General features: G+C 37.2%; 1 protein-coding gene across 2 annotated transcripts in view; it reads right to left on the bottom strand.

Moving 5' to 3' along the window:
* Window positions 1-13,459, bottom strand: part of exoc6b (exocyst complex component 6B) — an 89,557-nt gene that overhangs the window by 66,969 nt on the left and 9,129 nt on the right. For both annotated transcript variants that reach the window (XM_032583064.1, XM_032583065.1), the window contains exons 5-8: window positions 13,316-13,361; window positions 12,036-12,240; window positions 2,730-2,903; window positions 188-256 (exon numbers count right to left, since the gene is read on the bottom strand). In XM_032583064.1, coding sequence (XP_032438955.1) covers window positions 188-256; window positions 2,730-2,903; window positions 12,036-12,240; window positions 13,316-13,361 — 494 coding nt within the window. The remainder of the gene's footprint in view (window positions 1-187; window positions 257-2,729; window positions 2,904-12,035; window positions 12,241-13,315; window positions 13,362-13,459) is intronic.

Below are 13,459 nucleotides of genomic sequence, written 5' to 3'. Positions count from 1 at the left end.
CCAGAACAATATCATCAGCATAAAGTCATTTGACTTCATTTATTCTGGAGATTTAAAGACCAGAACAGGTGATTTAACGCAGCAGGTGAGAACGAGATCACAAGTGGATTAAGAGCAGAGGTGGAAATGTGTTCACTGTTCTTTAGTTTGTAGGAAGGAAAGGAAAACATAAAGAGGAAGGACTCACCAGCACAGTGTAGATATGGAGGCAGCGGTACACTGGGGAGAAATCCACCAGGTCCTGAGCTCCTGGGACCTGAACAGGTTATACAAACATTTACTCCTCTAAAACCAGCGACAAAAATACTTTTGATTTTAGAAATGACAACAAATTGTTACAGTTGTAGCTAAATAAGCAGCAAAATATAGAAAAATGATCCATTTTTAGCTAAATTTTACCAGCTGTTACATTTTTGAAGAATGAATTTTCACAGAGGAGAATTTTAAGAATGAAACAATTAGAAATGATCAAAGTTAATAAAATAATGCTACATCTATGTGCTTTCTAACATTTTCAAACCACAAGTTGAGTAAAATAAGTAAAAAAAAAAACAAAATAAAGAAAAAATACCCGATTTTAAAACTGTATGCGAAATTAGACCCCTGACTCCTCCTTTTATGACTTAATTTATCCATAAATATCTTTAATGATTAACTTACAGATACAAAGTTAAACCAGTTGTTACATTTTTGAAGAATGTTCAACAAATAAATTCTGAAAGTTGATAAAAAAAATAAGACAGAAAGATAAATGAAACAAAATGAGTTTACTTTTAATAAATAGAACAAATTTTGAAAGTATTGTTTGATTAATTTTGTCTATATATTTATTTTTTTATCCAAAAACTGTTTCTCCCCAAGTACTAAAAAAAATCCCATAAAGTATTTTAAAGAATTTAAAGACTTTTTAAAAATTATTTAAAAGTTATTTTAATATCCCTTTTTGATATTTTAATAGGTTTTTCCAGTCAATTTACTGATTTTTAAGAATGCAAACAACAAATACCATCCATCAACATCCAAATTGTGATCCAAAAGTAATAATTAAAGTGTCCCCTTTAAATAAAAGTTAAATAAAATATAATAAAAACTAAAACTATAGGCAGTTTCGCTGTATTATTTTCTGTTTCTGGACATTTACAGAATGTTTAAAATAAAATGTTCTTGGGGATTTAGCAGTTGTGTTTTTTGTAAAATACAAAGAACTGAAACAAAATTGGATAAATAACGACTTCAGGACGGTGCTGGAAGATAAAAGGGAGACAAAAGTTAAAGGTGTTGAAGATGTTTTGATGTCGAATAATAAAAGCAGCTAAACAAAAAAAAAAAAAAAGACTGAAACAGAAATAAGAGTCATTAAATGAAGGGAAGGGGAAGGCGGGCTGGTGGTTGGCATTTTTGAAGGCCGCTGGCGCCAAAACGGTCGTAACCCTGACGACTGCGGGGTCAGGCCTTTGTTCCAAACAAGGTCTTCACACGAAGAAGGTTGAGTCAAGTTTACAGGACGTCAATAAGCCACAGAGACCTGAACACGAGTGCCAGCGCAGGGCGGGCAGGGGGGTGACAAGTTCAGCTGCATTGTACTCGGTTTTCCTCGAATGGGAACAACAGAGGAACTCCGATCCGACGAGGGACGACTAACAGCAGGTCAGAACGCCGCCGTGACAAGATGGCATTCGTGGAGCCACAAAAGCCATCTTTTATTGTTTAAACTTAAAACATTTCTGCTCTGGCAACAACATAACACACACACAAAATAAATACATAAAAATCAAAGAATGGGAAAACCTCACTCAAACGTAAATAGTAAATTTCCTCAGTTTTTGTCACACCTGTTTGTGCATGAAATGTATGTTATCTCCGGGTAATTTGGGATTGGATCATCAGATTGACTCCCAACAGGTCAGGTTTGATGATTCTTAAGGTGGACATGGTGTGCAGACAATCAAACGTATATAAGCAGCTGCACAAAGGTGGGACGCTTCGGCTCTGATGGACAACATCACCAATGGAAGAATTTGGAGGGAACGTTTGATCAGAGATCATACTTAAATCAATTTGATCTTTTAAAGCTTTCAAACTGCTTCAAACTTTAAAAACATCAAATGAATTTTGAAAGTATGTTTTTTTTTAAAATGTATGAAAAGCCTGCAAAATATTTAACTTAAAACTGTCTCTAACAGTTTAAACTGTAGTTTCATGAGAAAAATTATATTTTTTAAAATAGCCTTTGAATAAAATTAAGTATGTTGCAAAAACAAAGTCATAAGAAATGTTTTTTATCTGTCTAAAAAGTATTTTTCCATACATTAGCTTAACTTCAAATATTTGCACAATGATTTTCAATTATAAAATTAATTCAAACTAAATTTAATTAATGGATGAATTAATTAACCAAAAATAATTTAATTAAATCAATAAACAAATATATTATCTAACTAAAAATTATGTAATTGATTATTTAAAATACATTTACTAATTCAAATTTAAGTTGATTAATCGATTAAAAAACAAATTAAATAAATAGTGATGTTAAAGGAAAAGCAACAGAAGATAGAAGTGCAGAGTGAAGGAGGGAAATCCTTATTAATATGTTGATATTTGTGAATAAGGATTTTAAAAAGCTGCTTAATTATTTCACTTGTGATGCCGTTAGTTTTAAACATGAACCTCTATCAGATCAGATCACAGCTGTAACTTGGATGTGTTTGTGGTGCCGCCATGCTCACATCTTCCTCCTCTTCATCCTCCACGTCCAGAATGCCAGAGTCCTGTTCAGACAGGGGACTGCCACCCTCTCCGCTGCTCTCCGTTACCGCCGCCGCCTCCTTCCTGTCGCGCCGGCCAATCAGAGCTCTGGGCTGGAGGGTGACGGAGCTGTCCAGCGAGCGCTGCAGCTGAGCCTGAACAGAAACACGCAGCAGAAGGTCACCAGGGTCAAACTTCACTCTCAGAACCCGGCTCCCTCTTTCTTGTACCCTGGGACCGGCCGACCTGCATTGTTTCTGTCTGTTCCAGTTATTTCCTACATTTCCCAGAAAGCTTTTCAAGTCGCGCAGAGGAGAAGCGGGAGGCTCTTTGGCTCGACTTCAGAGCGAAGCGATGGAGGTTCTTTGATTCTCAAAGTCTGACACCAAAACCAGATGTTAGTTGATAACAATGACACACCGTCTCCGCAGAAGCTGCACCGCATCTGTTTAGCAAAACTGCACCAAAAATTTAAATACGGAAACAAAACAAACGAGGATTCAGATGCCAGGAATCGTACATAAAAAGAACGAGTTTGCAGATGGAGACCAAGTGTTTTGTACTGGAGGCCTTTTTGCTCCAAACTTGAGAAAACACCAGGGAGATTTAAAAAACCAAAAAAAGACAGGAAGGAGAGAGCAGGAAGGACGATGAGTCAGTGAATAAAATTAGACTTAAAAGCAGAAACGGATCACATGTTAAACCTGCGCTAATCGTTACCTTTCACATGTTACCCTGAAAACCCAGAGTCAGGTTATAATATTACATTCAGAAAAATCGCAATGTTTTAATCTGATTGTTCTGGATCCATTCAAATCGAAATAATAGATGCTGGTTGTGGAGAAAAATGTGCAGAAAACTATTTGAGAAAAATAAAATCGGTCAAGTCAAGTTTATTTGTATTGAATATTTGAGCAACAAGGCAGTTCAAAGTGCTTTACATCATTAAAAAAAATCAGTCACCAATTATGAAACAAACATTACATTTTGTTAGTTACATATTAAGAAATTATTATTTACATTTTCCCAAGGAAATAATCAAGAAGTGATAGTGATCATGAAAATATGGGTGTTTAAAAACCAAATTAAACAGTTTGTATCTTGGTTGGTTTCGGTTCTTTTGTTAAACTAAACTGATCTTTTAATCCTGACTACAATCATTTCACTACTTTGCAGCACCATGATCCATACAGGGTTCCTATTCAGGTGAAAACTTCATAAATTTGCAGTTTTTTTATTATCAATATCTAATGCCCATCTATAACAGAGAGGATTTCTACAGTGTGTCACATCTTTATGTCTACAAATGTAACTTTGAGGCCTCTAGTGCTATTCTTGGTACTTGCAATGGTCCGGCTTGAGGGTCATTGAAGTTTGTGATTGTAAAGTTAGAAGTGTAAAGTAGTTTTGCAAGGCTAATGAGAAAAGATTTAATAACATTGACTGTAAACCAGTCACCAGTGAAGTAATTGCTGAAGTTTTGCTACAGTTTTTAATGGTAATTTCACAGATTTGATCCAAAAATGGCAGCTTGTTGGGAGATTTCTCAGTGAATCCACCCATCTGCCTTCTGGTTTTACCTTAATACTTGTTTGGAGAATTTGGAGTGTACACATCTGACCACTTCTTGCACCCTCTCTTCGTTTTTTGACCATTTTCATTTCTATTCTTTCTCCCTATTTCCCTCCTCTGACCCAAATGTTTCTCGTGACGCACAGTCCTGCACTTGTGCTTCAAGTACCACATCAAAAGGCTTCCCCTGAAGAAAAGCCGGGTTTAAGAGGGTTCCCCTCGCAGAACAGCCCGCCTTTGTGCGGCCGGTTTGAACAGGCGCTCGGCGAGTGCGTCAACAGTGTGCCGAACACACCTGCCGAGGAATGCAAGAGGCGAGCCGAAGCGCCGAGTGGATCTTCTTGACGTCGATGCTGACGTCTTCAGAGATGTTCTCCCTCTCTGCCTCTTTTCACATCTGATTATGTTCATTTGCATTTGAAGGTAAAACCCGATTCAAGTCGACGTTGTACTGTTTCCTCTAATTTCCCAGTTTAAGTTTGTGGAGAACCTGAGTTTGTTTGGCGCTTGGAGATGTTGCCCCTCCTGTTCGGAGCCTTTTCCACTGATTTTCTTAGCACTTATTGTCTTTTATGACTCATTTACCTTGTGATTGTGCGACCGCCCGCATGTGGGCATCAGATCAAAGATGGCATTGTTATTCTTCCAGCATGCTGTGTTCTTCCGGGTCTTGCGTACACACCAGTTTTTCTCATCATGGCTGTCATTAGCGCCCCGAACCGAGCCGCTCCAGGTCCCTGGCGTGTTCATCGACGTCCCCTTCGGCAGAATGAAGGGTAGCCTACGTGCCGGCGCCGGCGAGCAAAGGAAGCGATGTTCAAAAGGAGCAGAAGCCCATCTGGGCGTGGATGGAAAGATGCCCTCACATCTCCAAGGGTTTTCCCACAGAAACAAAAATAAAAATAAACGTTTTGGCCACAATGAGGGAGGTCAGAAGCTCAGCGTGGGAATATGATTAATGCTGGTTCAAGACGAAAAACAAAAAGCGAGAAAAATATTAAACTAATAAGTTTAGTAAACAGATTATTCTGAAGATTAATTAGATTTTTAAAAAACGGCCAATTCTACAGATTTTTCCATTAAGCATTTTTATATCAGATTAGAAATACATAAAATTTGTATTAGTTAAAATGCAATAGCATAAAAATGTGCTTAACAGATTTTTTTTATTTCTTACAGAATTTGAACCGGGTGAATCTAAAACTATGCCACTTGGAGTTTTCTGAGAAGAACATGTTTACAGACAAAGGTGTTTATTTTATCTTAAATGGAAAATGTAGATATTTTACGAACAGTTTTGGCTTAATTGCCGCTCTGAGTGTGTTGCTCTGTCAGAAAATGTAATGTTTTAGAGTCTGTATTCTCCACGGGAAATTGATCACTGATTGATGATTATTTCAATAATTGATTCATCATGATTAAACATTTTAGGCATGTTATAACAAGAATAGAAAGAGATCCAATTATATCCACTCTTAAAAATGTCCAAGGTTTGTAAATTACCCAATTGCTTTGTTTTTAACATGTAATAATGTTTAATGTGCTGCCCTTGATTAAATATACTTTCTTTTTTTTAAGTTTTGAAATGTGGATGCAACTGTGATTTCAATGACTTGGAAATTTCAATCCTGAATGACTCAGTTCTATATTAAGACTGAAAACATCCTGACTGGGACGTACCTACTGTAAACATTGTGTTATGAAGAATTAGACATTAATCTCAATCTGAAAACATTGCAAATAACGCAAATATTGAAAATCAGTTACTTTGTCAGTTATTTTGTCTTTTCTTATGTGTAAAGAAAATCTTGTTTTTCTTCTGCAGGTGATTTAATTTCTTCCTCAAACTGTCAGGAAGCTCCATCTGTTGGAAACAGAAATCTGAGACGGATGAAAAATGGTTGCTGAGGTCGTTTATGTTGTTGTTATGCCCTCGTTTAATTGGCTAATTAGCAATGTTTGTGTAGCTTAGCCAGTAATAGTCGAGGTCAAAGGTCTGTGCTGCTACTATTTAGCAGATGAAGATCTGAAATGTTTGGTTCGTCCGTCAGAAATAATGCAGCGTGATGCCACTGGTGAGCAGAGTGACACAGCAACCCACAACGGTACATTTTGTCTTTCCTTGTGATGGTTCGATACACCGACGCGCCACGCGCACACACACACACGTGTGTGTTCGGTAACTAGATACAGGTAATCCATCTTCCTCCACTTCACAGGCCCTGCAATCTGTTTCCCGTTAGGACGAAGGAGCAAAAGCTCCGGACCAGTCTGTCGCTAAAGAGCAGGAAAAACTGGAGGAGACGGGAAAATAAAGGAGACAGAAAGGAGGTGGAGGAGAGACGACAGGTTCTAAGACTCGTGGAAATGTGATGAGATGAAAGACAGAAATGTTAAATGACGAGGAAAAGCTTCAGGTTTCTCTACTTCCTCTGAATATTTTTCCATTTTTACTGCATTTCGTCATGATTTCATTCCCGTCCTAGTCTCACCTCTCAGTCCCGCCTTGGGTTCTTTGCTGAAAGATGATTCTGGAAAATTTGATATGCTAATCACACCCAAAATTACCAGTAGATTCAAATCCAGTGTTGGAGAGATTGGACAGAACTCAATGTTATAGCTTTACTCAGAAGCAAATCAACCAAAAGAGGTTGAAACTGTGGGCCTGTTTGAAAGAAGTTTTTTCATGTTTTATTTTGCACCTACAATAATCTTCTGATCCATTTTATACAAGATGGATTCAATTATCCACTTTTTTCACTTCCAATACCAGTTCTGATATCTGACATTTAGTATCTGCCAACATCAATCCGATACAGAAAAACCGAAGAGCTGAATTGATTTAAAACATTTCTGTTTTTAAACACAGACATAAATGTACTGGCTTATATAACAGAAAGGTGTGGATAAAACTGCTTCAGATTATATTACTTTTCCCTTCAACTTTGCTCCATTTTTCTTGGTTTCTCTTACCTGAACATTCAGAGTCACATAAAGACGGTTACAAAGTTGGCCTTTTATCACTTGAGGAACATTTCTAGGATTAGAGGACTGATGTTTCAGCAAGATCTAGAGAAACTCATCCATGCATTTATCTTTAGTTGACTTGATTACTGCGACAGTGTTCTCACAGATCTGCCTACAAAAAAAAGAAGAAAAAAAAAAATCCATTCTCCAGCTGCAGCAGATCCAGAACGCTGCTGCTGGCCTGACTAAAACCAGGAAGACAGAACACATCACCCGAGTTCTAAAATAGACTCTAATGTATCAACCTTCCAGAACTCTGTTCTGCTCTGCATCCCCAGAACCAGAACCAAACATGGAGAAGCAGCATTCAGCTTCTATGCACCGCAAATCTGGAACTGAAAAACAGCAGAAACACCGAGTTCCTTTAAGTCAAGATTAAAAACCCACCTGATTAGTTGCTTTTGGTTAATAGTAAGCGGAACATTGATCCACATTGATTAAATGTTTTTAATGCACATTTGCTTGATTTGGCAAAATGTTTATAGATTTTTCATAATTACTGTAGTATAATTTTATGATGTAAAGCACTTTGAACTGCCTTGTTGCTACACAAATAAACTTAATTTTACCTTTAAGGAGTAATTTCTACTCTCCTCCAGGTGTACTCTCCTCCTCATCCCATACACCTACCTGACATTTCAGCCTCCTTTTTTCCACATTTATTCATCCCCATTTACTTTTTCCTTTCTCATCCCACTCATTAGCTCCCAGACCGTTATTTCCTCAGCATCCACTTCTTCCTTCCCTCTCTCTTCCATGGCCCCGTGGCAGCAGACAATAGCCCCATTGTAACCCGTTCATTCTCCTCTTTTTCCCCCTTCTCTCCAGATCCATTTATTTTCACATCCTCGGTTGAGGGAGTCGTAACGACGGCTGGATTCAGAGAGTCGGGGCTAATTTGGAACAGAGCACACCACAGAGACATGCTGTCTGAGAGAACGAGAGGAAGAGTTTGGAGAAGAAGGGTGAAACAAACGAGGCGGGGAGGAGGGAGAACGTCCCCAGCACTGATTACGTGACGAGATAATCCCAGAATCAGCATCAGCTCTGTTGCTTCATAATTAGCGGTTAGCTTCCTCGGTGGCTGAGGTGGATTGTGTAAAGGTCAACCTGGGGTTGGTGGTTAGCGACCAGCGCAGCATCCGAGGCTTTTTAACAGAACTATTCTGAACTGAAGACATCATCAGGTGGGAAATAAACACACCTTTACATCCATAATAGGATAAACTCTGACATGCAGTCCCAAAGATATATGGAGGACTGATCCTGCTAAAATTGAGACACAAAGAATTTGGAGGACTGATCTTGCCAAAATTGGTAGTGACAATAGAAATAAATACATAGTTTGAAAAAGTAATTAATGTGCATCCAAAACTTCCCAAGATTATTTCATTACATAGTGTGATGTAAATTTATATATTTTTTAATCATTTTCAACACTATGGCACTTGTTTGTGTTAAAAATTTTTTTTAAAGCTGACTGGAAATTTTGGAAATAAAAACAAAGAAAATACAACAAATAGTCTGTATGTAGGTTGTGTATGTGTAATAAAATTCTAAAGATTAATGATGTTTTATTTTATATATAAACCTAGCTTCACCCATCTTTCCTATCACTATATATGGTGTATAAAATAAATTATTTAAAATAATTATATTAGGCCTGGTCAGGGGGCATGTAAAGCATGGTAGCCCGCCAGGCTTATAATCTACTGGGAGAAACCCCGCAGTATTAATTAAACAATCCCTCCAATTTCTAATCTTAGCGTTTAATAATTAGTTTTTATTTTATTAGAATTTCTCATTTTTTATAATCTGTATCTATTGAAAACAATCTTTACATTTTATCTAATTTATCATTTTTTTTCTATTCTGAATTTATCTGATTCCTGTGCAGCAAAGTCGGCTTTTCTACTTATTGTAAAAGCTTGGTTATGAAAAGCTGCACTCAACTTTTTCCATTGCGAGAAAATTATGTCTGTAATAATTTTACCCTCATTAAATATATAAAAATCTATCTACATCAACCACCTGTGTTGGACTGACTGAATTTAAGTCAAACTTGAACTTCAGTTGGGGGCCCGTACAAAATCAGTAAAAGGGCAACAAATGGCCCCCGGGCCACACTTTGGACACCCCTGAGCTAAACTGTAACTCGGGCTTATAAAAATTACTATAACTGGTGATGGGTGCACAACCAAGAAGATTAAATCTTGAGATTGGATCTAAAGGAGACTAAGAAGTAGCTTTCATTTCTGTAAACAGGATGCAGCACATTTTTGTGTATATTTTTCATCCTGGCATCTTTAAGTTTTGAAGTTTAATAAGTTTTGAAATTATTTACAATCTCATTTTTGACATTACAGAAGCAGAACACTTTACTAGGGATGTGAACACTTTACAGTGCTACCAGATTCATTAAAACCAGCTTTTTAATGAATCTTCCTGTGTAGAGACACAGGAGATGAAGAAAGTTGCATGACAAAACTGGACCTTTAGTGACATCTAGAGGCCGTTTGAATCACACCACCAAAGACTGGTTGATGAGTCTGGGTGGATCAGCCTCCTGCTGCTGCAATGTCATTGCCCCCCAAAATAATCTCCAAATCAACAGCAAACACAGCCAGAAGGAGGTGACCGTTAACCTCCAAGAAACTCACCAGAATCAGATTTCTAGCATTAAATTAATCTGTGAGAGATGAACACTTAAATTCAGACATGATGTTTGAAGTGAATCAATCAGGAATTTGATGCAGATCAATGATTTTAAAAACAAATCTTTCACAGACTTTAAGATTGTAAAACCAAAACTTTATCATTTTCCTCAACTTTCAATAACAGGAATATTGTTTTCAATTTGTGGTGCAGAATTTCATTTAACTTGTTAAAATCAGGCCTTTTTTTGTTACTGATTATGACTGACTGTTGCTGGTCGCATAAAAAAGGATTTGGTAGACTGACCTGAATCAGAACAATGTGAAACAATGTGAAGATTAAATGACTTCACTTAAGATCTAAGAACAATTCTAGATCTACACACATCATGAACATCTTTAGGAACCATTTCTAATCAAGATCATCTGTTCAAAACTGTCATTTCTTAAGATACGCCAATAAATCAATAGTAACATATATTGCAATAAACATGTGATTAATATCAATAGATAATACGTTTGATAGAATACTCAATATATAGTATATTCACTGAACTACGATCCAGAACCGCACAGCATTCTGGGAAATGTAGGCAAAGGAAAGATTTAACTGCTCAACCTCTCAACGCTACTAGCTAAGCAAGGTTTGTGGAATCAACTAACTCACTTATTCTTTGGTTACCTAGCAACTCATTCTTTGGTTACCTAGCAACAGGCTGCGGGGTAACTGCCACAGCAGCAGTTTAAGGTTTTGCCTCATAACTGTTTAAAATAAAAAAAAAATGGTGTGGATTAAAAACTGAATAAAACAGAGAAGGTCACGCCACCAGTTTGACAGAATTTCAAATATTTAAAACAAAAAAACTAATCAATAATTATCAATATCGACTGATATGAAATGTTTATATCGTGATATGTTTTTCAGCCATATCATCACAATTGCTTATTCCATTTCCCTTTGTTTTATGCTACTCTATTCTCTAAACAATTAAATATGAAAGTATAAAACTCTGAACAGTTTCTGTTTCTTGAAATTCCCATCAGATTCTATGGAATAAGACACAAATAAACAAACGGCCCTAATTTGAGCTCTGGATACCAGAGACAAAAACAAACAAGCAGACGCTCATATACGACTTCCCTGGCCTTGAGAAACACTCAAACAATGAGGTAAGTGGTGAAAAGCTAAAGCGCGTTATCGTCTACACGCCTCAGAGACTCCAGCAGCGGCGACATGTTTGTTTACTGGCAGCGGAAAACACAAACACTCTCAGAGACGGGGAGACTGATTCTGATTTACACACAGAGTGAGGCTGAAACACTGAGGAGTCGATATCAACCCGCAGCAGAACTGGTACTGGAGCGGACAGGAGAGTCCAGTTAGCACCAGAAACCGGCCAGGAAACAAACAGGAACACATTTAGGAAGTCAGAGCTCCACAAGCAGAGACAGTTCAACTTAACATTAATAATAATAATAGAGATGGAAATCTGAGAAGTAAACCTTAAAGAAACAAGATGTCATTTTTTTGTTTGTTTTTATCTGTAAACCAGTGGTGTCCAAACTTATTGTTAAGTTGAAAGCCAAAAAAAATTAATTTTGTTTTAGTGACTTTGTGACAACTGTGTCACTAAGTCCTTTCAAGTTAATGACTTTGGGCAAAAAGTTTGAACTCCAGTGGTTTAAAATATTGGTATCAGTCCAATATTAACAAATGCCTTCTTCCTTAAATGCCTTATATTTGTCCGGTCATGTGACAGTGATGAAGCAGAGCATTGTGGGATGTTTTAAGCAGAAAAGCAACATAGTGGCTTGTTTTATCAAAAGGTTGAAATGGTGAGGAAATTAATAAAATATTGGTAAATATCTGACAGGTATCGATATTGGCCCAAAAAATTTTCAAATCGGCGCATCTTAAAGTTGAACATAATATGTTGGATTTAAACGTGGAAAACTGTGGAACAGTGACAGAAAGTGAAACAAAAGTGTTGCTGCTGTAAATTTAAAGCGGCGATGAGTTTGCGTTCCTTCTACCTGTTTGATGGCCGTCTCTCCGATCTTGTCCGAGTGTTTGCGGATGCTCTCCAGGAAGTCTCGCAGCTGCGTCATGGCCGTGTCCTGGATGAGCGTCCTCAGCTTGGGGATGTTCTCAGCCATGATGGAGCAGAACCGGTACTGGCCGGCTCTGGGAAGACACGTGTGTTCCAGCTGCTCTAAAGTCCGTAACGCAGGGTAGTACCTGCAGCAACAGGAAGGAAAACGACAGCAGCTTTTATCTTCTAGGTAAGACTAAACTAACTCGGCCTGCTCGTTCTTAGAACAGCAGCCACAAGACGAGGAGAAAACCTCCCAAAACAAACGGCCAGTTTATGACCAACATGACTGTTTTACAGGTCAAGATGGGAGAGAAAGGCTACAGATGTCTGTTTTACAGCTCACTGGCGCCGTCTACTGTCTGGAAGTGGAAAGATCAATGACAAAGCAGCACAAAACGTTGGACAAAAATAACTAAGAACAATAAAATCAGATATAAAACCCAGCAAAAACAATAGACAGAATAAATGCCAAAGTAAAACAGAGCAATAATCAGAATAAGAACAATTAAATAATGAGTAATCGTTAACCTACTGCTGAAACTGATTTATGGGGGATTTTGAGTATCAAGAGATTCCCATGACAATCTCTGCAGGTCATTTCATTAAAAAATTCTAAAAATACATAAATAAAATAAAGTTGAATCTATATGGTTTCATATTTTTGGTGGTATCAAATCCTTCAACATTACTTCTGCTCTGCATTTTAAGATATTCTGACTTGCATTATGATGAGTCAAGACTAAAATTATTTGGAAAAAGTGAGCATGAATTCAAATGTATAAATATGCATCATTATGAAACAATACATTGATAGTTCCTCCCACCTTAACAAGACCGAAACGAGAATTAAAACAATCTGAACTGGGCTAAATCTCAACATTGTGATTTGTTTGATTATAAACCTTCTAATGCTAAACGTCAGCTGATGTTGTAAATCAAAATTAAAAGCCGGTGAAGAAGTTTTGATTACCAGTCACACTTTTACTGCATTTCCAATGTGTTTTATTCATTATACTTATTTTACTATACTTTTTTTATTTTATTTTGTGATTATGCTGATCATTTTTATCTTTCATCCTGATCTTTTATTGATTTAATCCTATTTTTGGAATATTAATTTTTTTTAAGTGACAACACGACAATTCAGCATCCCCTTCTGAATCTTGCCAGGTCTATTTCAGTTTGCACTTGCATTTGAAAAAAAGATAAATGTTTTACCTTTTGGCTCTCATTTGCTCCTGCAGTCGGCTGTACATCTCCAGAACTGATGAAACCAAAACGAAACAAAACAGAACTCAGAGTCAGCAGGTTGTTTAGAAACGAGCTGAAAGAATCACCTAAAGCTGCCGGGCCAAAGTGTAA

Source organism: Xiphophorus hellerii, chromosome 14 (genome assembly GCF_003331165.1).
Source record: "Xiphophorus hellerii strain 12219 chromosome 14, Xiphophorus_hellerii-4.1, whole genome shotgun sequence".
Lineage (NCBI taxonomy): Eukaryota > Metazoa > Chordata > Actinopteri > Cyprinodontiformes > Poeciliidae > Xiphophorus > Xiphophorus hellerii.
The sequence above is the reverse complement of the archived record's forward strand: the minus strand, read 5'-3'. Positions and strand labels throughout refer to the sequence as shown.